The 27,498-nt window shown below is 36.1% G+C and overlaps 1 protein-coding gene across 2 annotated transcripts in view; it reads left to right on the forward strand.

Annotated features, from left to right (window-relative positions):
* The window catches only part of LOC145694480 (sphingomyelin phosphodiesterase 4), a 49,443-nt gene extending 42,616 nt beyond the window's left edge, over positions 1–6,827 (forward strand). For both annotated transcript variants that reach the window (XM_081770774.1, XM_081770775.1), the window contains one exon: positions 6,051–6,827. In XM_081770774.1, the coding sequence (XP_081626900.1) occupies positions 6,051–6,458 (408 nt within the window). In that variant the 3' untranslated portion in view covers positions 6,459–6,827. The remainder of the gene's footprint in view (positions 1–6,050) is intronic.
* Positions 6,828–27,498: the final 20,671 nt, after the last annotated feature.

A 27,498-nucleotide genomic window follows, 5' to 3' on the forward strand; every position in this document is an offset into this window, starting at 1 on the left:
TGCTATAATAACTAAAGTCCTATTATGTTGATAATCTGTGCAAGTCGGTGTGCAACACCAGTTTCACTTATCAGCTTCTCTTAGTTTTACTGACGACGGCCGACTTGAATCACCAACTAACTACGGTCGAAAGTATGATAGGAGAAACAAAAGTAGCAGCTAAGAGAAAGAAACAGAAGAGTAGAATGGACGCTAGAAAAAAAAGAACAAAAACAACAACAACAACAACAACGTAGTTCTTACATGGAATGAAATTTGACAAATACAGTATTATTTCTGAACAACGAGTCTATACGAAAATGGAAAGTCAATGAAATTCTTAGAAATGGTAAGAAAGATTATTGTTGTACGTGGAATACGAAAAACTTAACAAATTTATTTCGGCGGGGGGAAGGGGGATTAATTCCCATACCTACCTAACTACGCCACTGGCTGTTAGTGTTTGTAAATTTGAAGCTTCCCAATTTGGAAAAGCATTTAGCCATTCTGAACAAGAATAAATCTCGTATGCCACCCTGTAACGCTTAAATGTCCCATAATGTTAATTTAATGTAGATGTTTTATTTTATATTTATATCTAGTACGAATCATAAAATCTTAAATAAATTTTGAAGGAAAAGAAAAAAAATCCTATTCATGATGTTTTCCTCTTAGGCCATAATTACTGGTTCGTCTATACCCCACTGAACAGATGCCCGAAGAGTAGTGTGGCCCTCACCACCATTCGCGCGCCAATCCAATGCAGTACAGAACAACCACAATGGCTTAAAAGGATTAACTCAAATTCTGACCAGACAAGTTTTGTTTCTAAAATTAACGAACGTTTATTGCATCTGACTATTTAAAAAAAAATGTATCATTAATTCCAAGATCTTGCTGAAGCGACACCCAGCATCGAAACCTTTAAGCTTTACTTAAACGAAGACTATCATTAATCTTATTTATAGTACTTCAACTTGAAGACAATATTAATCAGTCAACTGTATGTACAAATATGTACTGGTTTCGATTTGACCAAATAAAAATTTTAAATATTTGCATATCTTTTATTGCAATTTCATATTCTTTAAATAACAACAATACTCCTTCATCTCTTAAGGAGTCATTTTCAAGAACGGATAACAAAATTCCTTTAAGAAATTGGAAAAGGAAAATAACTCTTTGTTACCACTAACCATAGTATACAGTTTACAGTTGAGGTTAACTCCATATCTCACCAGGCGTGCCCATACTTATAATCTCCAATCAATAAACACATAACACACACAAAAAAAATGTTACTATTATTTTCCCTATAATTCAGCATATTTGAAATACTGAATACATTCCCTTTACGGAGGGCAAAGGCTTGATATCTATATCTCATTTCATTTAAGAATATTTATTTAGTTATCCGCAATACCGTGCATGACATTAATATCAAAGCAATACAACATACAATAAGAAAGAAATCTACCTAACTAATCTAATCTAACCTAACCTATAGCTATCCTACTTCTACCTCATTTAGTACGGATATTGAGACCACATTTCATATTTAAGAGGGCGGATAACTTGCACATTATATATATATATATTCACATCATACGAAATTCACACAATAATAAAAGAAATCAGACACATAAATAAATTGCACGCTGGAGTTGCCTCAACATCTATTTACGCTATCAGGAATAACAAATTTGTTTTTCAATAGTTTCTCGAAAGTATGCAAATGAGGTTTTGATTATACAGCATAATTCAATTTCTGTGGAATTTTGAATTTATATGTTAACCGTATCACAACAACAACGCTCATGAAAGGAAAAAAACCTAACTTAAAGTGACTATGGAATCAGTACCGTCAACAGTATTAATATATATCAAATAACATGCTTTTAAGATGTCAACATCAAGACGATGTGCAGAGCTTTCACTATCTGGTCTCATAGCAGCAGCTAATTATAAGACTCGAAGTTCATGACTATTAGATTTTGTCATTACTCATTTCCTTCCCCTCTAAAGACTGTCTGAAATTGTGTGACTTAGCGATACGCTTAACAACTCTTCATCATCATCATATACATAATGGAAAAATGACTATTGTCTCTGGTTAACAATTTTGAATTTAGTCATCAAAACAATGTCACTGATACCCCAAAGTCACTAATACTTCAAGTGGTTTAAAGAGAAGTTCTCGTGCAACTTCTAGAAGTCAACAAAATGGAGGATATAGTCACTAACCTGTATCCTGAGATGCTCACACAGTATTAAAATTTACCACCTGGTTGACTATCTGGTTGGTTCCAATATTACCTGAGCATCCTCCTTATCTCCAAATTACCTTGAATAGCACCAAGAAAACATCTTGGACGGTTTCCATCTCTTTTGATCAACCTCTAGTTGAATTGCCATGTTAAAGATAGGCCGTTCCCAGAGGAAACATTTTTAGTCACAATTTATATCTCACAAGAGCCCTATTTTTGCCTAATTATGTGCCAGGTTAGTCAAATTTCAGGCTTTGACAGGGTTTACGGTCCAAAATTTCCTTTTAGATGCACATTTTCCTTTTCTATTTTAGAAGGGCTCTTGTGCTCTTTTCCTGTTATATTTTATATATGATCTTCTGTACACCTTACACACCCCCTCTTGACAACACTAGATTTAACTATAATAAGTATTGATATTTAATTTTTTTATGTCTCGTAAAATATAAAATCAGTTTTAACAAAAGAAAAGAGAATTTATTTATTTATTTCCGCATATTCCATTATTCTTTTTCTTCTATATTGAGTATTTAATGTGGCTGTTCCCACTTTGAGACATAACAACATGGCAAACGTTTGTTTACATTTCAAAAAGACGCACAATTCATGCAAGGTCAGACTTCAAAACCCCAGACCAGGTAAGCTTGTCATGGAACACATTAAGGTGTTCGTACTTTTATGAGAATAATGGCAGTTATGCTAAATATAATTTGAATATCTATAAAGATAAACAATAAATTCTATCTTTCTTCCGGTCGAACATTAGGCCTAAAATTATGTAAACAAAAATAACCTATAACGTTTTTTCGTACATTAATGCCGAATAACTTTTGGATTTAAAACAATTTCATTATTATTGACTACAATCGTGATAATAAATAGGTTATCCCATGTCATCGTAGTATAATTCCGTAGTATTAACAAGATAAATATAGTGACTTAAATATAGTGACTGCAAAGCACACCATCTGAGCCGTCATGCTACATCACTTACGTTGTGTAGCTATCAATGTTATATTGTCGGTACTGATTTACAAAATATGCTAGTCAGCAGTGATACATATTATAATAAAAATAACCTACCGATAAAATGTACAAGGAATACTGTAATATAGAATTTTATCTAATGTTACCGGTAGTGAAAAACATACCGTAACAACCCTTTCCTAGTAATTGAAGGAGAAATTCATCGAAACTGATAAAATTGTAATATGATATACTGTGTGAGACTCGGAAATTGCTTTGAAGAAATTTGAATAGCCGTCATGCTACATCACTTACGTTGTGTAGCTATCAATGTTATATTGTCGGTACTGATTTACAAAATATGCTAGTCAGCAGTGATACATATTATAATAAAAATAACCTACCGATAAAATGTACAAGGAATACTGTAATATAGAATTTTATCTAATGTTACCGGTAGTGAAAAACATACCGTAACAACCCTTTCCTAGTAATTGAAGGAGAAATTCATCGAAACTGATAAAATTGTAATATGATATACTGTGTGAGACTCGGAAATTGCTTTGAAGAAATTTGAAATTTGGAGAAAAATAATATTCTCACTAAAAAATCCTATTTTGTTTGAAATTGACTAAAAGCAGCATCTTGAATTTTTTCTGAAAATCTAATGTTGTTACAGCTGGTTGATGGAGAGAACGGTGGCCAATTTCTTGGGGGAAAAAAGTGTTCATTGTTCGTCATATAAAATTTAGTCAATAGATCAAATAGCAATTCTTGGTCATTTTACGTGTCTCCTTATCCGCTGTTATTAACCAAAGCTTTAGTTAGTTCTTCTTAGTGAACGTTTATCTTATTAAATGCCGCTGGTTAGGTAAAATGGTTGGTCTGGCACCTCGAAATCAGGGAGAATAAAAATTATTGTGTAAGAACCCTGAGATAATACTATTATAGATATATAGGCAGTTTATAGTAAGTCGTTTTAAATAAATTAAAAAAAAATCTTGGCGGAAATAGTACTTTTTCCCCTTTTTCGACTTATGTTTAGCACCTTTTTCCTATGAAAATTTCCTATTAAATCCTAACCTTGGTGATATCTCAGGTCATTACGCAAATCAAGGTAAGATTGTAAATGAAATGAAATCTTTAAGTTTTACGTCCCACGGTTATGCCGGTTAGGCTAAAGGAGACGGTGATGATGAGTAATGAATGAAATGGTGGAATGAAGAAAGTGGGAGGAAACGGGAGTACCCCGAGAAAACCCACGCACACGGTGTTTGTCCACCACAAAGTTCACTTGACGGGGGCTGGGATCGAACCCGGAACCCCAAGCACCAGAGGTGAACGCTCTACCACTGAGCCACCGCGGCCCCCAAGGTAAGATTATGTAGTGAAAACGTTAAATAGTATGCTCATGATGAAATTGGAAAAGGCTGCGTTATAGAGAAAATAAACAACTAAAGACATGGTGAGAGCATTTGATCTACAACAAAACCAGAAAGAGATGAGTCATAAAATGTGATATCCTAACTACTGCAAAACTACTAATGCATTAAAAAGGATTTTTATATGGTGCTAACATAGCTTATACATTCGCAAGGAATATTGATTTATATATATGTAGCATATATATATATATATGTAGCATAATGACAGTTTTTGTGGTTGCTTGTAATTTTAATAAAATTTACATGTTTTGTAACTTACACATATGCACATTCATATAAACATTAGGTTGAAATACATATTAAGGATGAAAAAAGTGAGAAGTCAGTCTCAGCCTTTCAAACCATTTTAGAGAAATCAACACGATGATAAGGATGTTAAAGTGTTACGTAAAACAGCTTTTCTCCGTTTCTTGAATTCTGCTTTACTGTCTCTGCCCTGTTCCAAGTGAAATACTGTCTCAATGTTGTAATATTCTGTAGATAGAGTCAATAAAGTACACGAGATTTAGCCCTTCAACTTTTATTACAAAATGCCGTATATGATTATTATCCAAAGTATCTATTAAAATCTTCTTTAAGTTTGTAATTACTTTAAAATAAGTGCTTTCATTATGGGTAAAGAGAGCCTCCTCGGCATACTATGTTGCCTAGGGTTGATAGGATGGTATCCTAGCTCAAAGCGGCCTCAGACGAGAAAAGTATCTCCGTACCCTAAAGCGGCCTTAGGAGTAGGTATTTTAAGTTAAGACTCCTTATCCGAAAGCGCCCTCGGGAGTAAGGATTGTAGGTTATGATCAGTACAAGACATTGATGATTTTTTCTTGGTCTCGACGTGCTCTTTTATAGCCATCCTTTGAAAGGAGAATCTGTGAAGGGGTTGTCGGAGTCCTTCGTAGTTCTCCGTGTCCTCTTCGTCTTTTCTAGTAGATGTGTTTTTCTTCTGGCGTGTGCTACTATTTATTTACAAATCTTGAAAACACATGTTCATAATATGTGTGGGTGTACGGAACCTTGCAATATGTTCAATGAATTTCTCAACACTTTAAATAACTTCTGTGGAATGTTTGAAGAATGAAAACGATTTCGAAATCTCCTACTTTTTTTTTCATGAATAAATATTTATTGTATGCTTGAAAAAAATTAAAGTAGTAAAGATTTTTTGAATAATTTGTGTTAATTGTCTATTGGAAAAGAATGAGGCCTCATTGGTAGAAGGAGAAATTCATTATCACCAATCAGATAACCGAACGAGGATGATGAAAGGAACTCACTAAATATATTCAGAAGCAGGATTTATTTTGGAACAGGGAAATATATTAAAGTCTTTGAAGCAAATAAGTTATTTCCCTTTTTTCCTCTTTCTAATGTATTTTATTTTTTGTTTGTTTTGTAGTTTGGCATTGAATTCTGGAATTCATACTACCGAGATGATTTTTGGGGTGCTGTATCCAGGCAGCTTCTGCAGCCTCCAATAGTTGTGAGAACTTACGACAAAAGCGTTCGTGGCACTTTCTTGCCAATGGTGCATACTCCGCTGCCCCCAAGACTGAGCTTGAGGTTCTTTGCAAGAAAAGATTTGCTGACATTCATCCTCATAGTATACTTGTGTGTGAGCGCATTAACTGGCTATTCTTTTGGATCGCTAACCTTCGGGGCAATTTTAGGATTTGCAATAATTATCAGTGTTCGGGCGTCTTTGGAGCCGTTTTTGAGAACTGCTGCTCCTCCATCATTTGACCGGCGATCCACAGTGGGAAGATCGACAAATCCGTTTGGTGATATGCACTATTCAGATTCATAAAATCATTCAAGTAAAAGTGTTATGTTTATTTTTGTATTAAAAAGAATTGTATAAAATAAAACAAACATTTGCATAATTTATTGACTACTGTAAATATAAACGGTGATATTTTATAACATTTTTGTAATGTAATTAACGAGTATTGTGACAATTAGACATAATTTTATACCACAGTTTGAACTTTATTTTCGTACTTTTATCTAGTGTTTCGGAAGTGTCAAAGAAAGTGATTGCGTATAATTTAGTTCAATCCGAATGATAGATGGGTATAAAGAGGCAAGTTATTTTCATGTATGGTCTTTAATTTTACAACTGAAAATTTACAATAATGTAACCTTTTAGCGGTATAATAAAATGCTTTCTAATGCATACGTTTATCATAAGTTCACCATGATTACAATTTTTACTGATAGATTATTCAAATAAATGATCCAGTTCCATGAATATTAGTGATTTTCTGAAATTTCTTAAGTTAAACTTATAGTAGAGTTCCCACTTGTCCTGGAAACCCTGGAAATGTCCTTGAATTGATTTGACCTGGAAACATCCTTAAAAATGCATTTCTGTACTTGAAATTTACAGAAATAGTGAATGTCAGATTTTTCATAATTATAATGAAGATTTTAATTGATTGCTATTTTTGTTTGCTATTCCTGTTTTTGTGTTTGTAATTAGTCTCTCAAGACCACTCCTCTGGCGGTACTAAAGTGATGAACCTCTGGTTCCATTCCTTGCTAAAGATTTGTATGAAGTTGGAATGAAAGTGGCACTTATAATCATCCAGAAATCTGTTCTTGGAACATTGTCTTCTGCTGCTAAACTATCACAATTCACCCCCATCAAAGAGCAACATGGTGAGTGCGTCAAATGTGGACTTGGGATTTGCAGCTTCACAAAGTCTCCGTGGTACATGCAGAGAGAGAGGAACGTTACTGAAAGGGAAATTCCAGGTTAAATTGAATGCGAGACATTCCTGTGCAAATTGCTGTTGCATGTCATACAGAAGAGTCCACTGAAATATAGGCTTGTGAGAGATCGTACACGCCTAGTTCCAGATAGTGTCATCCATAAAGTTTCGTGCTGTCCTTCAGTCATTGTTAGAGAAGAAATGGGCTACACCCAAAGAATGTGATCAGCTGTTTGTTTTGTATGGAAAATTTACTGAGCAGTTTAAAGATGCAGTTGCTGGGTATAAGTTGTACCCCGAGAGGCTGAATTGTTTTTACACAAAACTGTTGTGTGGTTCGGAAGAATTTAAAGATTTGTTGTTAATCATAAAGAAGCTTCTGGTTTTATCTCGTGTACAGGCTGCTGTCGAACGAGGCTCCATCATAAATAATAAGGATCTGCTTATTAAAAATATGAAGGAGGAATCATTGGTCGGTTTGAGATTGGTGTATGATAACATTTCCCATAAAGATCTTACTTCGATCAACATCACGAAAGAAATGTTGCATCATGCCTGTCATGCAAGGCATCGCTATATGACAGAGCTGGAGAAAATAAGAACTGTTGAAAGAGGAAGTCAAATGCAGAGCAAGAGGAAAGAGATAAGTGAAAATGTACGACAGCTGCAGAGAAAGACAAGGAAATTGATGGAAACAACTGAAGCTTTGGAGACTAAAGCAAACCAGCTTGCACATGAAGCAGAGCCGAAGTCTTGCTTTACTTTATTGACAAAGTCAAATTCTATCCGTAGGCAACTTCGTTAAAGAAGGAAGAGATTATGTCTATAGATGAGGAAATCACACAACTCTATACACAGTTGAAAAACTTGTAATGTAGTCCCTTAAGTATATGTCACGCAATGAAGATGCCATGTACGAAAAATAGCTGCTTGTTGTTTGTAGATTTGTTCGGTGCACAATTAAAATGTCACGTAGAAAGAATGAAAATATATGTGTTGGATGTGAGTGGATCGGGTGGCTATAAAGAGAGTTGGGAGGAAAAAAAAAATTGCTTTGCATATTTAATTATTGTGTATTAATACTGTACTTGCATTAATATTCACTGCATAAGCTACTGTACTTTTCATTTCGCTGTTGTGAGTTTTGAACCTACAGTTGTATCGAAGTCCTGGAAACTTCCTGGAATTTTTTGGGGGGAAAAAGAGTGGGAACCCTGTTATAGGTATAACCTTAAAACTTATGCAAGGTATAACAGTGCCTAGTTGATTAACTGCTACACACAATTCGAAATGAATGTTAAATCAGGAGATTGTGATAGTCATGCAGATTCTTCTCTTCCAGTTCGTTTGGATTTGAGAAGTTGTTTATGATTAATTAAATAAAAGAAAAATGCGTGAAAGTACTATTTGAAAGCACAGCTCAAATTTGAAATTGATGGATTAATTGTATTTGGAACTAATCAGAGCATTAACGCACCAACAATGAACATTTAAATGATTTCTTGTTTAATAGTTGACAGTTCTATCTATATTGGTTTCATTGAGGAAAGCAGTTTTTTTTTTTTTTTTAATCTTTTTATTGTATTCTTATGTCTAAATAGGTTATCAGAATTGGAAGATCCGTGTGCTGCATCAAATAATAATAATAAATATACAAGTTACCAAAGTTGAGAATGTAAATGTATGAATTTTAATAATTTACATATTCAGTACTCTGATTTGAACAATATTACTTGATAATTGTCTATTATTATGGCCGCGAGATGAATTACTGTATATCGTAATAATAAATTTTAAAGAAAATAAAAACTTTTTAAAAACAAAATGATTATAAACTGTTTTATAAACAATATTAACCGACTTCAAAAAAAGCGCAAAGAATAACTATCTAAAAAAATTCACTATTATCTATAAAAAAAATTGAAGTCTCTGCCATGCTAAATAAATTAATGGCTTATAAAAGTACTAACCATAAAAAAATTAATTAAAAAATGTGATAAAAGAAGTGCACCTACACACTGCGACAATTTGAAATCGAGACTGGAGCTGTACAAAGAAGAGAGTGAACATAGAAAGTTTCTTACCTTGGGTCATTCAAACTACGATTCTCCTGATTCCGTTAAATCGTTGCGCCCTGACCCTCAGTGCATAGAAGAATTGCTCAAAGTCCTTTTATGGAATGCTATTGAAAACCCATGTCGTAGCTTTCTTGATGGCTGTTACCTCATCAAAGTACGTACCTTTGAGTGCAGACTTGAGTTCAGGAAATAGAAAATAATCGCAGGGGGGCAGATATGGTGAATAGGAAGGATGGGACAACACAGATTTCCTTTTGAAACTAGAAATCTTGCACAATCATTGCCTTGTGTTTTGGGGCATTGTCATGGAGTAGACGTCACTGAACAGCATCCCTATACTTGGGATTCACACGTGTGGTACGTTGCAGTAACCGCTTCAATACCTCAAGATAAATTAAGGCATTAACTGTCCATCCTGTAAGCTTAAATTCCTTATACACAATGCCCATATTATCGTGCAATGAGCAAAAGCTTGATTTGGGCGATTTTGACTGGCGCTGTCTTTGAGTTTGTGGAGAGTTAGAAGTCTTCCACTCTGCAATCTGATGTTTCATCGAAGAGTCATATTGAAAAACCCATGTCTCATCCCGAGTAATGATATTCAGGTGCAAGTTAGGATCCCTATTAGCGATTGAAATCAGTTCTTTGCAGTGATCAGCCCTGTCCCTTTGTTGGCCATTTGTTAAGGAATGGGACAGGAAATGCACACAGACCTTCCTCTTAGTGAGATTGTGGGTTATTATGTGTCGCACGTACAAGTCTTCAGCAAGGATTCGCAGTGTCGTATTTCAGCCTTCCATGATCAGTGTCTGCACTTGCTCGATAATTTGTTTTCCCACTGTCCTTGTTGCACCTGTCTTTCCCTGAAACGCTTGTGTCATGCAAATACACGCGCACGGGGTAAACGAGTGGCCTCATACACTTATTGCAACATTTGATAAGTTTTTGTAGTAGTCTTACCTAGAGCACACACAACTTGATGTTCGCTCTTAGTTCCATGTTGAACTCACGACGCAGCTTACCCACACCTGTCTACAACTTACCACGCACACACACGTAGGTGTCAATCAAGATCAATGCACTTGGTATCAGTTATTCATGAAACATTCCTCTTTTGTTTGCACCACAGCTGCGCCACATGTTGAAAGGAAAAAATCAGTCTCTATTTCAAATTTCCGCACTATGTTATACGTATGCATACACATGTTAAAGTTGGTTAATTATGGTTTTTGCAGTGCGCCCGTAGAGTTGTTTCTTGGCCTACCTCCGAAGACACTCATTACCTCCAACTGAAATTTATGTTGAACCACCAGGAAAGTATACTCTTTAAAAATAGATATAAAAAAAAAAGAACGATGCATCTATGTTGGAGTTAAGGGTAAACATAACCACAACACGCGCACACACTCAAATGTACTCTGATTTTACTTCTTTTTTTTTCTGGAAATGCTAGGCAAAGGCTAGGCTGGCAATCCTTGAGAATATTTTGTTCTCTATCTGGGGGAAGGAATTGATAAAGTGTGTTCTTAGTAGTGCAGATAGGCTAAGAGACACTATATATATCATTTTGTGGTTAGCAGAAAGACGTTACTGAATTGTATCCTCGTCGCCATAAGTGCCTTTACATCGCAGTGACGGGTATGTGACCGCGCAGTACTCCAAGGAAGGGATGGTTGTATAAGAATTTGTGATTAATTTTGAAGAGTTTTTATTTTGACTAGGGAATTAACATAGGTGAAGGGAGTAAAGACACAGATTTGAAGCATCAGTTCACTGCTATTGAAGCATCAGTGCACGAAAAGATTCGTATTCTCAGTTTTTCTATTTATTGTTTTATATGTTAAGTTAAACACCACAATATGTATCACTGATATCGCAGATCGTATTATTTTTTAAAATCGTGTTTGTAACCTATTGTCAAAACATTCACCTCCAGACATGATGTAGAGAGAAGAGAAAGAGATACGACATCTGTAATATATGTATATGTGATTCACTAAGTAACTGTAGAAATTAGTTAAAGGACAGATAAGAGAGCGAAAAGGAGCTCTAGAAGTCTGAACTTTTTAGAAACGTCCTAGATAGGTGAAAATATAGTTAAAAATTGCCAAAGGTATCATGTAAATTACCTCTCTTTTCTTATATTCTAGTATACTTTTCCTTTCACATCCAAACATCTCTATTCAGAATTACGAGATAAAGGTGGAGAGAGAAACATTCCCATTTCAAGAATTATATCAGGAAAAAAATCTTTTGACTTAGACTAGATTCGAACTCGCAACCCTTGCATCCATGGCTCAGCGCTCTACCGATTGAGCTAACAACTACTGTTGGAAAAGCCAGATTTCTACAACTACCGGTTGCTGAATGGTGTGTATTAACCAAGTTTGCCGAGATAATTGCTTCATATAGCTATAATAATAATAATAATAATAATAATAAAGCAGAAGAAGAACAGAATCTAAAAAGTCACATATGTTAAAAGTTTGACGTGCAGAGTAAGTCCTAATATGAGATTTTATTAATTATATATAATAAATGTAAGCGTGGTTTATTCGTGTGTGCTACTCAAACTGCGCAACTCACTACCTAGTCCCATAAGGGTTGTACGCTTATGGTACAGTAGCCTTGCGTCCTCCAACCGTGAAGAATGTTTCTGTTTGAACCTATGCGTGCCCAAAGAGGAAGGAGATTGAAAGAAAGAAAACTGGTTTAGAAGCGTGTCTTTTAGCTACTACTCTATACAAGACGTGCATCTACGACTTAACGTGGAACCCGAACCACACGACTCCTGACGGGAATCGAAACCCATATCACCTCTAGTTCTATCATGGGAGACACAGGAACATGTAAAAATAATCGAAAATATCTTCTATCTTTCTGATAAAGAAAACAAAGTTGATACCAGATATAAATAACGAAAAAACATATGAATTTAAATGTAAAATTTGAGTCCAAAATACCCACTTATAAACAACTGCTGAATTTTAGAAAATAAAGACATGTAAATTGAAGTTATGTGATTAACTTGGAGCTTCAAAAACCAACACCCAGAAACCGCCGTGTAAAGTCTAACTGATGCAATTTTTTTTATTGCATAACTTGCTTTCGTCTAGGCGGGAGTCCGCCCCCAGACGCTTGCATTTGCTCTTTCTCCGACCTCTCACTTCTCATATCCCTAAGACCTCTGATCTTAAGTGGTTTCGAGATATGGCTATCTTATTGTAACAATTTCAACTCCCAACTTTGACTTCCTGCTGTTTTTCTTCTAACCGTAATATATATACTCTTAAGGGATTTTGGAATATGGCCAATCTATTTTACCAATTACAATTTAAACCTTTTTTTTCTAAGGAAAAATGAAAAAACGCAGAAACATGTCTTTAATTGTTTTACTTGCAAAACCTAAACACCAATTTTCATTCCCGGCGGGAGCTCGTGTATTTCGAATTCCACGTTAATCAGTAGGTTAACGTTTCATATAGCTTCGCTACTGAATGGGACGTTAAACTCAAAATCAACTCAACCAATTTTCATGTCAATAACCTTAACGATTTTCGAGTTATGACCATCCAATTATAACAATTGTAACTTTACCCTATTTTCTTCCTTTCTAGGGCAAATATCATAAAAACGCTTACATACATATCTAATTATTTTAAGTGAGAAGTCCATATACCAAATTTCATGTCGTTAACACTCAAAGATTCCAAGGTATGGGCATTTTAAGATAATTGCCACTCCTCTTTCTCCCTTTTCCCTTCAAATTTCCAAATATTCTTCTTTTAGTGGAACCTTACATTACAAATCATATGCCCTTTCTAAACTTCAAGTTTCTAGCTTAAGCGGTTTGGCCTAGCGTTGATCAATCAGCCAGCCAGAACTTGTTATTTTATATAGAAAGATACATAATAAAGCAAATTAATGACAAAAATATTACTACAAAAGCAATATAGCAAAGAACTCATATACTGTGTTAAAATATGTAGATATTCATTCATTTGGTAAATTTCATAAAACTAAGGGCACAAGCTTAGCGTACGTGCGTTTGGCGTGGGAGACCCAGGTTCGATTCCCGGTGGGAGCTCATGTGATTCGGATTCCACGTTAACCAGTAGGTCTACATATCATATAGCCTCGGTGCTGAACGGGATGTTAAACTCAAAATCAGCTCAGCTCTGCTAAGGGCATAAGCAGCGTGGACCTACGGCCTTTTGGGTCCAACCACAGATGACAAAATTACACTCCTATTGCTTTACAATTGCTGTAAATCTCCCTGCTTTGGAAATGAACGGAACTTGACATTCGCTTCACCAACTTTTCTATTTCGTGTGTTCATTTTAAAGCCGTACACAGCGCATGAGGGCATTGCTAAAGTTTTCAAAGTCAATGTAAGAAATACAGATGAGTTCTATTTACACAATGTGTACAGTAGAAAATATTCAATAATATTCCACATAGAAAATATCATACACAACAGTGTGTAAGAAATTCATCAAATGTTTAAAAATCAAAGAAAACGTACTTCAACACAAATGCAATTAAAACCTGACTCTGAGAGCGCAATAATGTTATCTTGTTCGAAGGGTCAGTGATTTTGTGCCGAACAGGCTGAGCGTGGGCTTACCCTGCCTTATGTTTCGCAACATTGCTCTTGGTCAGGTGGTTTATTGCTTGTGCCTTTAGGTATTTGCCCTAAAGCTATACAACGAGTTGTGTGCGTTCTTCCTTCCCTGCCCCTCGCTGGCGAAAATATTATTTGCTTTTCATGCATTAGGATAAGGGGCAAGACAGCTTGCGACCTTGGAAGGGAGCTTCAAGCAACCTTGGGAAGGGAGTAACATATAAAATGATCGAAAATGACAACCGGTGTTCATGTAGAGTTCATAGTTTCGAGGTCGCTGAGATGGTTAGGCGTAAAGCTATCAGCTATTTTCTGTTAGTGATTTCTTCATATAACCAAGTTAACGAATCAGTGATAGAACGTTCACCTCTGGTGCTTGGGGTCACGGGTTCGATCCCAGTCCCCGCCAAGTGAACTTTGTGGTGGATAAACACAGTGTGCATGGGTTTTCTCGGAGTTCTCCCGTTTCCTCCCACTTTCTTCATTTCATTCATTATTCATCATCACCGTCTCCTTTAGCCTAACCGGCATAACCGCGGGACGTAAAACTCAAAGATTTCATTTCATTTCATTTTCAAGTTAACGAACCTTGACTTACCTGCGTACAGTGATTGGTTAGTGTGTCCTCGATGGCTATTTTTACTTTTTCCATGATCATCCCATACCATACAGTATTTTTTATGTTTTGAAAAAGCTTGATTCTATCAATTCGTTAAACAACAATGTTTCTTTTTTTTTCTAATCATGTTTCTTAGTATTATCCTCTTCATTCTAACTAATTTAAATATTTTCAATAATTCAGAATTTAGACTAAAAAATGTTACAATGATCAAGAATTGTATAAGAAGAGGACTCTTCATTTCTAATCATTGTCATAACCGGAAGGGAAAGCTTTAAAAAAAATTGAAACAACTTAGCAGACGTAGAAAATCGACGGAAATAATAAACATCAACTATTAGTTGACTCTTAGAAGTATAGTATATAGTTCTCAACTCAAGTAGAAGATGCACTCTTTGCTTCATGAAAATAATAAACATTTTCCAAAAATAATTACAGAAAAGTAATTTCATGACATTTACTGAGCGAACGTAGGTTACTGGTTAGCGTTGACCTTTGTAATTGGGAGTCTCCAGGTTCAAATTTCGATACGAGGCATCCTGACTAGTGATTTTGCAGTACCACTGGGCGAATACCGGGATACTTTTAATACATAAGCTTTGGGAAATTTTCTTGAAAACTTTGTTCTTATGTTGTTAATGTTTCAGTGTGAAATGGCATTTTGCTGCATGGAAAATATTTTTAGTAAACAAAATATAGTAGATGAATGGTTAGTATAAGGGACTCCTACTTGTTTTCTTTAGGTTCAAATCCCGACTGTTCTTATTGATTTTTTCTTTTAGTTACGCTCATATGTTGCGCTCCAGAAGTTTAATTTTGAATTAAATGTAGTCGCAGCTAGTTTAAACTGAAATTATTTTCAAAACTTTTTGCTATTATATGTTTTTGTTTTACTTGCGATGTTTCAACTTTGATATTAGATCTTAGACCTTAATGTAACTCATTTTCCTACGTCATATTATGATGAATGTTTTCACAACAACGATAGTCGGGCGGTAATACAGAATTCCATTGTTACTGCAGGGCCGGATCTTGAATCCTGCGAACTACGCGTTCGCAGGAGGCGCCAGGTGAACAGGGCACCAAATTAGAAAAATGAATTTTGTTTTAAATGTAAATATTCATTTTAAAAATGTTATGATGAAAAATTTTCCTCATATAGCTTCGAATAAATATTGTACAGACTGAGATACAGATAAAATACATCAAAAGGACAATAAAGTCGAATCTTCGCTTGGTTGGCTGTAAAACACCCCTTTACAAATGAAATGGACTCGCACATCAATTTCTTGCTGTATTGTACTGTGGAGTTACAACCACAGTTATTTGCTCAATTATCAGTTCTTTACTGAAAGAATGTGGGGATAGCACTTTGCATGGCAAGAGAGAAAGTACGTGGGGATCTGAGCAGTACAGCGCTGAAGTAATTAATTGGGGTTGAATGAAATGAAATGCATGTTTTCTAATAGAAGAAATCACAGAGACACAAAGGTTAGGAAAGGAAAGGGTTTTACTGTACCTCAGCCATTTCGATATGATGAGCCTCTTCAAATATCGGGTGAAGCCTTATCCTCCAATTCGTTGAGTGTTTCCGTCTGGTATCGATCCCGGACCTCACGTTCGAGAGTGAAGAACCTCTCGACCTCAGGGCAACAGCTCCCAGATGTCCTGGCCTCTTCAGAATGACACCTCTGTCATGCAATGGTTGGTGAGGGCCCAGGCGTGCCGACCGTCTTTCAATTGCTGCTACGACGACTCTTCTGAATAGGGGTCCAAAGTGTGTTTCTGGCGGCTTCTGTCACACTTCTCACCTCGAGGGTCCCGTGTCCCCTGGTTTTGTTCTACTTCTTTGCTTTCGCTTCTTCCTGGTGCTCCGCACGTGGGTGACCAGCTCATCACAATTATCTTGGTCAATAGGGAAGTTTGTTAATTGCTGAAACGGCGTGGCTGAGCTTGTTTTCATGAAGTTACGGAAACTAGGAAGAGAATGGTAAGCATGAATTTGTATTGGGATGAGGTGACAACATAGGGAAGTCTCTTCTTTATTATTTAATAATTACAATTTCTTGTTTGAAGAACAATAACAACATACAGGGAGAATTCAAAATAGGCGCTAAGCCTGATATCCTCTAGAAATTGATGCCAATGCCACACTCACAAGAGATGCTAGTTTGAGGAAAATTTCCATGGCACAGGATAGATCTTTTAAAGAGGGAAAAGGGATATTTTACGAATATGAGATAAAATCAATGTAAATTTAGCTTTCCAATAGATGTTGTATTAAGCACTATGACCGTAGAGCTAAAGACTGGTATTCTTTCCCCAATCCCACCATATGCACAAAATACAAATATAACAGTCTCTTCATTCCTTTCTCAACAGTTAAGGGTTGAGAAAGATCACCGTAAATGAAATGCACATTATCAAAGTTGAAGCAAGCATGGGCACCCAAAACGGGACGAAAGGGCCGGGCCCCACCTGGCTTACGATAAGTATAATGTATATGTATAATTTCTTAAGATTTTCTTAATACAAATAAAAATACCAAACGTAATATAGTAACGAGGGAGATGACCCCCCTAAAAACATTCTTCGGGCCCCCATGCAAGCAAGTAGGCTTTCTTGTCCATTCGTCCAGGGAGTGGAGCGAATACTAAGAAAAGACGGGCGGTACAAATGGGTTCTTTAAAAATCATTTCTGAGGGAAATTTTAACTTAAGTTCCTAATGACTCACAATCGCTGTCCAGTGCTTAATGCTCACTTTGTTAATATCTATTAGTCATTTGTCATTCGTCAACATTTTCATTTCTATCCTAAGTCATTTTGTTTTTGTTTATATTTTTAATTTATAATGATGTGTGCTTTCACTTTTTAATAGTACTTTGTTTTTCATGTAATAATAATGACCAACAATATAAAACCAAGTGAGCATTTTATCGGAAAAGAAAGCTACAAAACGTGAAAGAAGATAAGAGGCAACCGAAGGCTCTAAAAAAGTTTCTTTCGAGTGCTGGACAAAATTAGACAAATATTGAGGTGGGGAGTTGTCAATATCAGTCACTGTTAACGAAGCATTTGCAGGTCGACATTCTTTTGAAGCTGACAAATTTATTTTAACCTGATTGCAGTAATTTAATTGTTGAATTAAAATGGAACGATACGGTCATTTCGGTTACGGATCTGAATTAAATTTCATGTATTTCAAAATTTGTTTGAATACAATTAGTTTTCACGTGGCATATAAGTATATAACTTGAAAGGATATAATCGAAAGCGACGAAAGGTCATTTGGATGACAAGTATTTTTTTTCAGTACTCTCACTTTCAATCACAGCAGCGTATACAGATGCTCGTTTTATTATGACAGATAACAATAATTATTAATCCATTCTCTGCTAATAAATTTAGATGGAGCGATATTTTAAATTAGTAATAATTCTAATGCAAAGTAGAGTTTTGATTATTAGTTACTTGTGTTCAGGGATGTAACGACATAGGTGCTACGGATGCGCAAGGGGCCAGGTCGAGACAGAAATTTCCAGACAAAATTCGAGTCGAGACACGGCTCTTCCAATAGAGAAATATACATTTTTCGAGTCGAGCCATCACTTTTACAGCACATTTTCAGACGAGACAGCCACAAATCTTGTATCGTGCGCATCCCTAATAGGTGCAGTTTTCTATTCACAAAACATCTTCCGGGGGGCACACTTAGTAGGGCCACTGCTGGTACTCTTTTATTTATTATTATATTATAGACGTATTATTTTGATCTCCTCCCGGGGGGAGTGGCCCCCTAAAATATGTGTGGACGAAACACTGAACAGGCAGTCTGAGAGTCTGGATCCCCCAATTAGCATAATTTCAGGGGGCAAATACACAAAATTATTTGCATTTTGTAGGCTATTCCGAAAAAATCTTCGGACCTCAATGGGTGCATCATTACTTGTGTTTACATTGTGTTACTGCCTGATTTCGAACGTCTATGTTGGAAAGAAACATGAAAGAATTGAATTGTTCTATAGGCATAAGGGGTCCTGAAAAGAATTTTTGCGGAGAAACATGATTTTAAAGTTCTGCCACTGATCGGGGACAAATTACATATAAATTAAGACACACTTTTGTCATTTGTTGTGTATTGAACTAGTTTAACTAAAATTAATAAAGAATTATTTGAAATCAAGTATATCTCAAGAACGATTAAATGGACTAGCTTTGATGGCCATTGAAGATGACATTCTGAATGAAATTGATATGGATGCAATAATAAGAGATTTTGCCAAATTGAAAGCCAGAAAAGTGTCTTTATAACATGAACTTTACAGTAACAAAGAAAACGAGAAATTAAGCTAATTACCATATTTGTATCACTAGAAAACACTATTTAAATATGCTTTTAATGAAGTGTAAGAGCATATCTCTTTGTCAAAATCAAACCTGTGATAATGGTAGACTTGAAGCTCATTAGTTTTATTCTATTTCGACTTTTATGTTTCAACTGTATTTGTCAAAATACATCTTAGGTATACATTTTAGTTGTTTCCTGTGCTTATTTAATAATAATAATAATAATAAAAAGATATAAATTATTAAAACTGGAACTTTGGTCATGATTCATCCACAGTTAATTAGGTTTAATTTTGCCATCTTCCTCTAATACTCACTGGAAGACTGAATTATTATATATTGAAGAAATTTGTAATTGTAACAATTATCTGAAGAATTTTTGTCCATTACAGCATTCAATTCTTTTATTATCATATAGGCGGGGCGCCTAAATATTATTTGCTCACAGTTACGAAATGTCTACAACCGCCCCTGTTACTGTTATATATATATATATATATATATATATATATATATATATATATATATATAGAGAGAGAGAGAGAGAGAGAGAGAGAGAGAGAGAGACAAAGTTTTGACTCAGAAAAAGTACTGTTGAACGTACGATGCTACATGGGCTCCTGGAGGGTGCACAATTTACCCCTAAAAATGCTTTCGATCACTGAAATAAATTCCTGCCTACGCCCCTGTAAAGCAGTAACTTTGAGTAGCACGCACGAATAAACCACGCTTACATTTATTATATATAATTAATAAAATCTCATATTAGGACTTACTCTGCACGTCAAACTTTTAACATATGTGACTTTTTAGATTCTGTTCTTCTTCTACTTTATTATTATTATTATTATTATTATTATTATTATTATTATTATTATTATTATTATTATTATTATTATAGCTATATGAAGCAATTATCTCGGCAAACTTGGTTAATACACACCATTCAGCAACCGGTAGTTGTAGAAATCTAGCTTTTCCAACAGTAGTTGTTAGCTCAATCGGTAGAGCGCTGAGCCATGGATGCAAGGGTAGCGAGTTCGAATCTAGTCTAAGTCAAAAGATTTTTTTCCTGATATAATTCTTGAAATGGGAATGTTTCTCTCTCCACCTTTATCTCGTAATTCTGAATAGAGATGTTTGGATGTGAAAGAAAAAGTATACTAGAATATAAGAAAAGAGAGGTAATTTACATGATACCTTTGGCAATTTTTAACTATATTTTCACCTATCTAGGACGTTTCTAAAAAGTTCAGACTTCTAGAGCTTCTTTTCGCTCTCTTATCTGTCCTTTAACTAATTTCTACAGTTACTTAGTGAATCACATATACATATATTACAGATGTATCTCTTTCTCTTCTCTCTACATCATGTCTGGAGGTGAATGTTTTGACAATAGGTTACAAACACGATTTTAAAAAATAATACGATCTGCGATATCAGTGATACATATTGTGGTGTTTAACTTAACATATAAAACAATAAATAGAAAAACTGAGAATACGAATCTTTTCGTGCACTGATGCTTCAATAGCAGTGAACTGATGCTTCAAATCTGTGTCTTTACTCCCTTCACCTATGTTAATTCCCTAGTCAAAATAAAAACTCTTCAAAATTAATCACAAATTCTTATACAACCATCCCTTCCTTGGAGTACTGCGCGGTCACATACCCGTCACTGCGATGTAAAGGCACTTATGGCGACGAGGATACATTATGGTCTTCGTTACAAGCAGTATTAGCAACAGAAAGGTAAGAAAATTCACACAGTATAATAACTCATACGACTAGATGAATTAGGAAAGTGAGCTCTTCGCGTCCACAGGCTACTTTGGAAAGAATTGAAATTATATATCACTAGGATTACGATACCTGAAATGAAGATGCTATGTAAGTTAATGGCAAGAAGGCGTCAACATAAGTAATATCGGAATCATCAGCTGAAAAAAAATACCTATATAATGTTTAAAAAAAGAAAAAAACCGACAGAGGTTTCTTGTAATGATGGTATGGTGAAACGTACTCCTTGTTGATTTGCATGCTCAGTGAAGAGCGGATGGCATTGGTGAAACCTAGCCTGATCAATAAATTTAAGACTGATTCAAGATGATAAAAAAATATTAGGAAAGGCATTTTTTCCTTGAAGCTCGTGTATACAGCTGGGGAGTTTGTGGTAAGGCAAACGAAATGTATGTCGTTCCAACATACTTGAGATTTCTATAGTGGAAATCGACAGCAGAGATCCGTGCGGTATACCCGTAGGACTGGTTGGATGAAAAACTTGCAAGCGTTAAGCAATGTGTGTGATCGCAAGCCCTGGATGGTATCGACCAATCCCTTAGGTTTAAGCGGCTGTATGCTTTCTGAACAATGGATCGCAGATGGGGACCCAAAGTAAGACGGTAATTTTTGATTATCTCCAAACAGGTTACTTCTTCCGATTAATGCTTAGATGTAATTTTTAAGCGTTTTCTTCTTTCCTTCCTCATAAACATTTGCCTGAAGGAATGAAGACGATAGCTCGAGTCAGGGGCGCATCCATGAGGAAACTCCACTGGATCCTGACTTCCCACCAAAACTCCGTAGCTCAACATACATGTGTGGCTCAGGGGTAGAGCGTTCACCTCCGGTGCTTGGGGTCCCTGGTTTGATCCCAGCTCGAGCCGTGTGGACTTTGTGGTGGGCAAACACCGTGCTCGTGGGTTTTCTCCGGGTTCTCCCGTTTTCTCTCACTTTCTTCATTTCTCATCATCACCGTCTCCTTTAGTCTAACCGGCATAATTGTGGGACGTAAAACTTAGAAAGATTTCATTTTCTACATTTCAACATACAGTAAAACCTGTCAACTTGGCCACCTGCTTATCTTGGCCTGGTTCGTCTTGAACCTGCATTTTCCCATAAGACATTCGTTACTTATTACTCTGTAAGTTGGCCACCTGTCTATCTTGGAAGTTGGCCGCATTGAAGCAATGTTTATCCTATGTTGATAATGATAAATTTACCTGCGTATCTTGGCCACGCGAATACGTTTTGTTATTTTTCTTAACTCTCGTATTCCCATATGAGAGCCAAATGTTCTGTATTTGTTACTGGAGACAGAGAAGCATAGATTCCCATGATTTGTTCTTGGAAGTCAATGGCCAGAATACTACCCTGACAAAGGGGTGGTGAAGGAAGATGCGAATAAGAAAAAGCACGTACAGGAATTCAGGAAATGGTTGTACGTATTTGTTTACCCTGTCTGTTTTGGTAAAACCATTAGCTATATCGGCTCCTTTCATCAGTGGGGAGCTTTAATAATTCCGAAAAATTCTCAAGGTTAAAGCTAACCATCTCAGTTGTCATTTATTGGCACGTGACTGCTTGTCGAAACGTAGCGGAGGTTTTGAGTTATGAATTCCCTTAAGATCTTCTCAAAACGTCTTTCGCTCCAAGGGAAACACTTGTAGCTCATTAAGAAGAGGTAGTTGCTATAAAATTAGAATGTTCATATGTGCAAAAAAGAATAAAAGACATACGTCTAGAATGAACCACCATGAATAAATTTGTTATTAATAACTGATTTGCTACTTTTCGAAAGGTATCTACAGAAAATATTTGTCACTGCCGAAAAGAATCATATAAACTACATATAAATTATTGAATTTACAATTTTGCTTTACTTGTTTTTAATCTGAATAACTGAGTTTGCTACAATACCAACCTCAATAAACTGCGTACATATGTTTCGATTTTATAGTTGTTTGTGTGATTGTGTTTTCCATCCGAATAATTCAGTGTACCAGACTAGTTTTCAGGAAGAAAAAGGTACATATATTAAATATACTGTAGTATTTTTCTAGTACTGTATATTGTTATGATTACTCAATATACATTATTTAAAAGTAGATGTCGCGGTATTGCTTATTAAAATTTTACAATCAAATAATACTAGAGATTTTATTCTAAAAATACACCAATTACACTTATTTTTTGTAAGTTGGCCACTTTTCAATGGAACGAATAGTGGCCAACATAGACAGGTTTCACTGTACATGTGTACATTTTCTTAATAAAACTATACTTGTTTAACAGGGAAATGATTGATGTAGCATAAAAATTTGATCTTGCACTTCATCTATACTCTTTCTTTTATAAAAATCTAGTTCTATCTTTTTTAAATATAGGTGAAAGTATTTTACAATTACTTAGCGTCTTTTCGGGTGCAGAATAATACCCGTTCAATACTACATAGACGAAATGGCTTGTAGTGTTGGACCCCCCTTCCCAACAAGGAGCCGCGGTGGTTCAGTGGTACCGGTAGTGTGCTCTCTTCTGGTGCGTGGGGTCCCTGGTTCGATCCCAGCTCGCACCAAGTGGACTTTGTGGTGGACAAACATCGTGTAGGGTTTTTCCGGGGTTCTCCTGTGTCCTCCCACTATTCATTTCTCATAATCACCGTCTCCTTTAGCCTAGCTGGCATAAACGTGGGACGTAAAACTGAAAGATTTCATTTCCTTCCCAACAAAAATTTCTGGATACGCGCCTGACGATTTTTTGGCAGCATTAAGTTTAAAACACCACTCTGACACACTATCTTGAAGGATATAATAAATATCTAAATAATTGACATTGAGAGTTTGTATTAATTGATATTTTTAGATATAAGCGTATTTCGGTATTCTTTTTTGAAAATATTTTGTGAGCCTGTGATTTTTGAGACAAAATTTACATTTAGCAAAAGTGCTCTCATCTATTTTTGTACGTACTTGTAATTATACCCACATATTTGCTACACTTCAAATAAAACAAACGAAATAATTTTCTTTAGGCAAGATTAGACATTTCATTCAAATACATTTAGTTTGTTGTTTCCAAATATATGGCAAGTGTAAAATTATCTTTTTACATTTGATATTGACGTATTTCTCAGTGTAATACAATATTGATGAAGACTTCAAAATGGCAGCAGGTCGAGACTAGAAAGATGAAACGAATGTGGAGCAAACTGCTGTGGGTAAAAGCTATTCAAGGTCCTCAATGCAAGTTCGTTGGATTGGAGTTTTATCGTCTCGTTCAACACAACGGCTATATGAGACGTCGGCCTACACCTTAACGTGGAATCCGAACTACATGAACTCCCACCAGGAATCAAAACTGGGTGCCCCGTACCAAAGTCACGTACGCTAACAATATAGCCACGTTTTAAAGGATCTTTAATCTTAATGTCTTATATAGCCTCGCTGCTGAAAGGAACGCTAAGCGCCTAAACCCCAAACGTAAACTTATTTTAACAATTGCAATCTCCATTTTTTCTACACACCTTTTTCTTCCCATTGTACAATATATATATATATATATATATATATATATATATATATATATATATATATATATATATATATATATATATATATATATATATATATATATATATAAAAGACATTCCATGTCAAATCACCTCATCAATAATAGTCTGGCCATCTAGACCGATTAGACATTTGGATAATTTTGGAATATTGCCTTAAACAAAAAGTACCTCGCAAAACTGTACTTAAAAGTAATTCAACGAATGGAGTTATTACGAATGTTCCACTTATTTAGCATGTAACTTGAATCGTTTGACGACGGGCTCGTTTTCTGAACACACATTTCTTTCATCACAGAGTTCATTTGAATATTCTGTCTGAAATTCATTGTAGATACGAGAATTTCCACAGGTGATACCACGACAGTAAGTACATAAACTTGCACATAAAAGACATGTACGCATGAACAGCGCATGCTTCATGAACAACGCATGCATTCAGCGGTTTTGCATGCACTAGAAATTTATGTACGGACATCTGGAGGAAACGACTGAAAGGATGGAACTGGAAGAAGTTGTCCATTCCCCATTCATTTTGGATTTAAATTGTTCCCTAACCATGCCTGCACTTGATGATAGACGCGCAAGAAGTGGAGTTTAGTTGCATCTGTGGTCGGTGGAAGCGTGGCAAGCTTGAAGTTTAAAGACATAGACGTTGGCTTGCTACATATTTCTTATACATGAAATAACGACAAGTGTTCAACGTATCACCAGTGTGAGCACCGTACCGCAGCAGTAGGGATTTTCTCTTCAGGCATGGACTTTTGTATGACAGAATCGAAATAGCACCGAGTTCCCCAATAATTGCTGAAGTTGGTGTTTGTTTTGTCCGGTTCACATCAGTAGGAAACATGGCAGCACTACCTACCGTTATACATTGTCCTTCATCAAGACTGCGAAATCTTCCTTGACTATCTATGGTTCTGATATTAAAATCGACTTGTCAAACACGAACTGTACAAAAGCATTTGGTTCTACGGAAACTTCTGCAGGACGTGATAGAACAGATGTCTCATACCGCATAACTTCATTATAGTCTTCACTGAAACCGATGTTGTCAAGAAAGTTTACAACTTGGCGAGATGGGTATCGACGATGAACATGAACTTCTGTGGCAAGAAGCAGCGCGGATATAAATGAACGAGGTTTGGTTGCCTTTATTATGCAATCGCCTATCGACGTGCATTTTCTTTCCCATGATGCCTTGCCTTTCTTCGTCTCCATTATAATTTCTTGAAGAAATATGTGAAGAGAGGCTGGAATGAATGAAGCGCCTCCTTTCTCAATATCGTCACTTGTTGGCAGGGGTAAAAGTGGATCTGAAAAGGTAGGGGGATGGTAGGTAACGGCATGACGTCACGCCGTCCCCCTGCCTATCTTTGCCCATTGTAATTTCTTAGGAACTGCGGGACGCCATACATAATTTTTGGAGGTGGGGGATGGCGTCTCCCACGTTACCCCACACTTTTACCCCTGCTTGTTGGGTATTTATCTATTGAATATGCATATCCCTGTATACCCTGTCTAATAAGTTGTGCCTTAGTAAGTATAATGCGCTCTTTTTCTTTTGTCGGGTCTGCTTTACTTTCGCAATATCAAGAATCGTTCAGAATATTAAAGTCCAGAAGATATAAAGTCGTTGGCTTCCCGCGCTTCGACCTGCTCGTCACTGGGGGTGTGGTAAGAGGATAGCCAATCACTACCAACTGTCTACTGTGCTCAGCGAGCCACGAGTAACCAAGCTGGCCACTCCCCATAAACGTCACTATAACTTTTCGCGGGAAGCCAACGTCGTTATACCTTCTGTACTATAGCTGCTGCATCTTTCAGAGTCACTATACTTCTCCTTCTTGGAAAATCTGTAACGATTGCGCGATCTCCAAAATAGTCCAAAAGTTTCATTTTCAGCTGCTTCTCACTGTACGTCAAATCATCACCTCCAAATTCAGCTATCTTCTCCATTAATTCTTAACTCATCCATAGAATATTGACACTCATCCTCAATTTTCATGAACTGGTACATTTTTTCAAAAGTTACTTGCTTTACCGACATTACTGGTCTTCCAATGTTTTGCAAGGACTCGGGTCGATATTCGAAAAGATGGTAGAGGTAATGATTTAGGATTACAGAATGTCTTGTAACATTGTTGGTGGTATCGTCCGTCGGCTGCAATAAGATCGATTGTACTATTAGCGCGTAACTGCCCTTCTGCTCCCTACTTGCCTTGACAGTTTCCTTTACCTGTAAGAAAGTTACCGTACTGATGTTTTTTTCAATATTGTCATCAAAATTCCTTTCTGCCTCTGCATCTGCTGCTTCACAACAAAAGATACATTGTCGCAGGGGTGTAGCCAGCAGGTTTGGGTAGGGGGGGCCCGTCGTTTTTGAGGGGGGGCCAGCTACAATGTACAAATCCAAAAAAAAAAAATGTGTTGCTGCTAGTGTTTTTGAGGCCTGAAAAAGAAAAATTTGGTTTCCTTCTGGAAAACTGAAAACGCTATTTTCGGTTCTTCTTCTTCTTCTTCTTCTTCTTCTTCTTCTTCTTATTATTATTATTATTATTATTATTATTATTATTATTATTATTATTATTAATAATAATAATAATAATAATAATAATAATAATAATAATAATAATAATAATAATATTCTCCATAAATTATATTCAAGATAGTTTTTATTATGCTTAATCAAGAACTACTGCCTGGGACCAAACGCTATACTTTTGTGCATAACTGTAAAGGTAACCAAGAAAGTTCTGTCCCTTTTTGTGGAGGTCTGTGTTCAATTGGACCTTACACCTTGAGTTGAATGCGAGTGGAGATACGGCGAACGTTGGTTGTTGGTGTGGGTATATCCAACATTCTACCTGGTTGTGGCAATTCAGATACACAGTGAACTTACATAAAGACAGAGGAAACATGGGACATCCACAGAGAGTCATAAGAGCATGTGTGCTGAACGAATTCAAATGGAGGTCAAACGCCGCTGTAGCGGGACAGAAGATATGCCAGGCCTTTGGTGAGGGTGTCGTGACGACGCGAACAGTGCAGCGATGGTTTAACAAGTTTAAGGACGATGACGAAACACCCGAAAACACCACGTACCAGAAGACC

Source organism: Thermobia domestica, chromosome 9 (assembly GCF_964235325.1).
Source record: "Thermobia domestica chromosome 9, izTheDome1.hap1.1, whole genome shotgun sequence".
NCBI classification, from domain to species: domain Eukaryota; kingdom Metazoa; phylum Arthropoda; class Insecta; order Zygentoma; family Lepismatidae; genus Thermobia; species Thermobia domestica.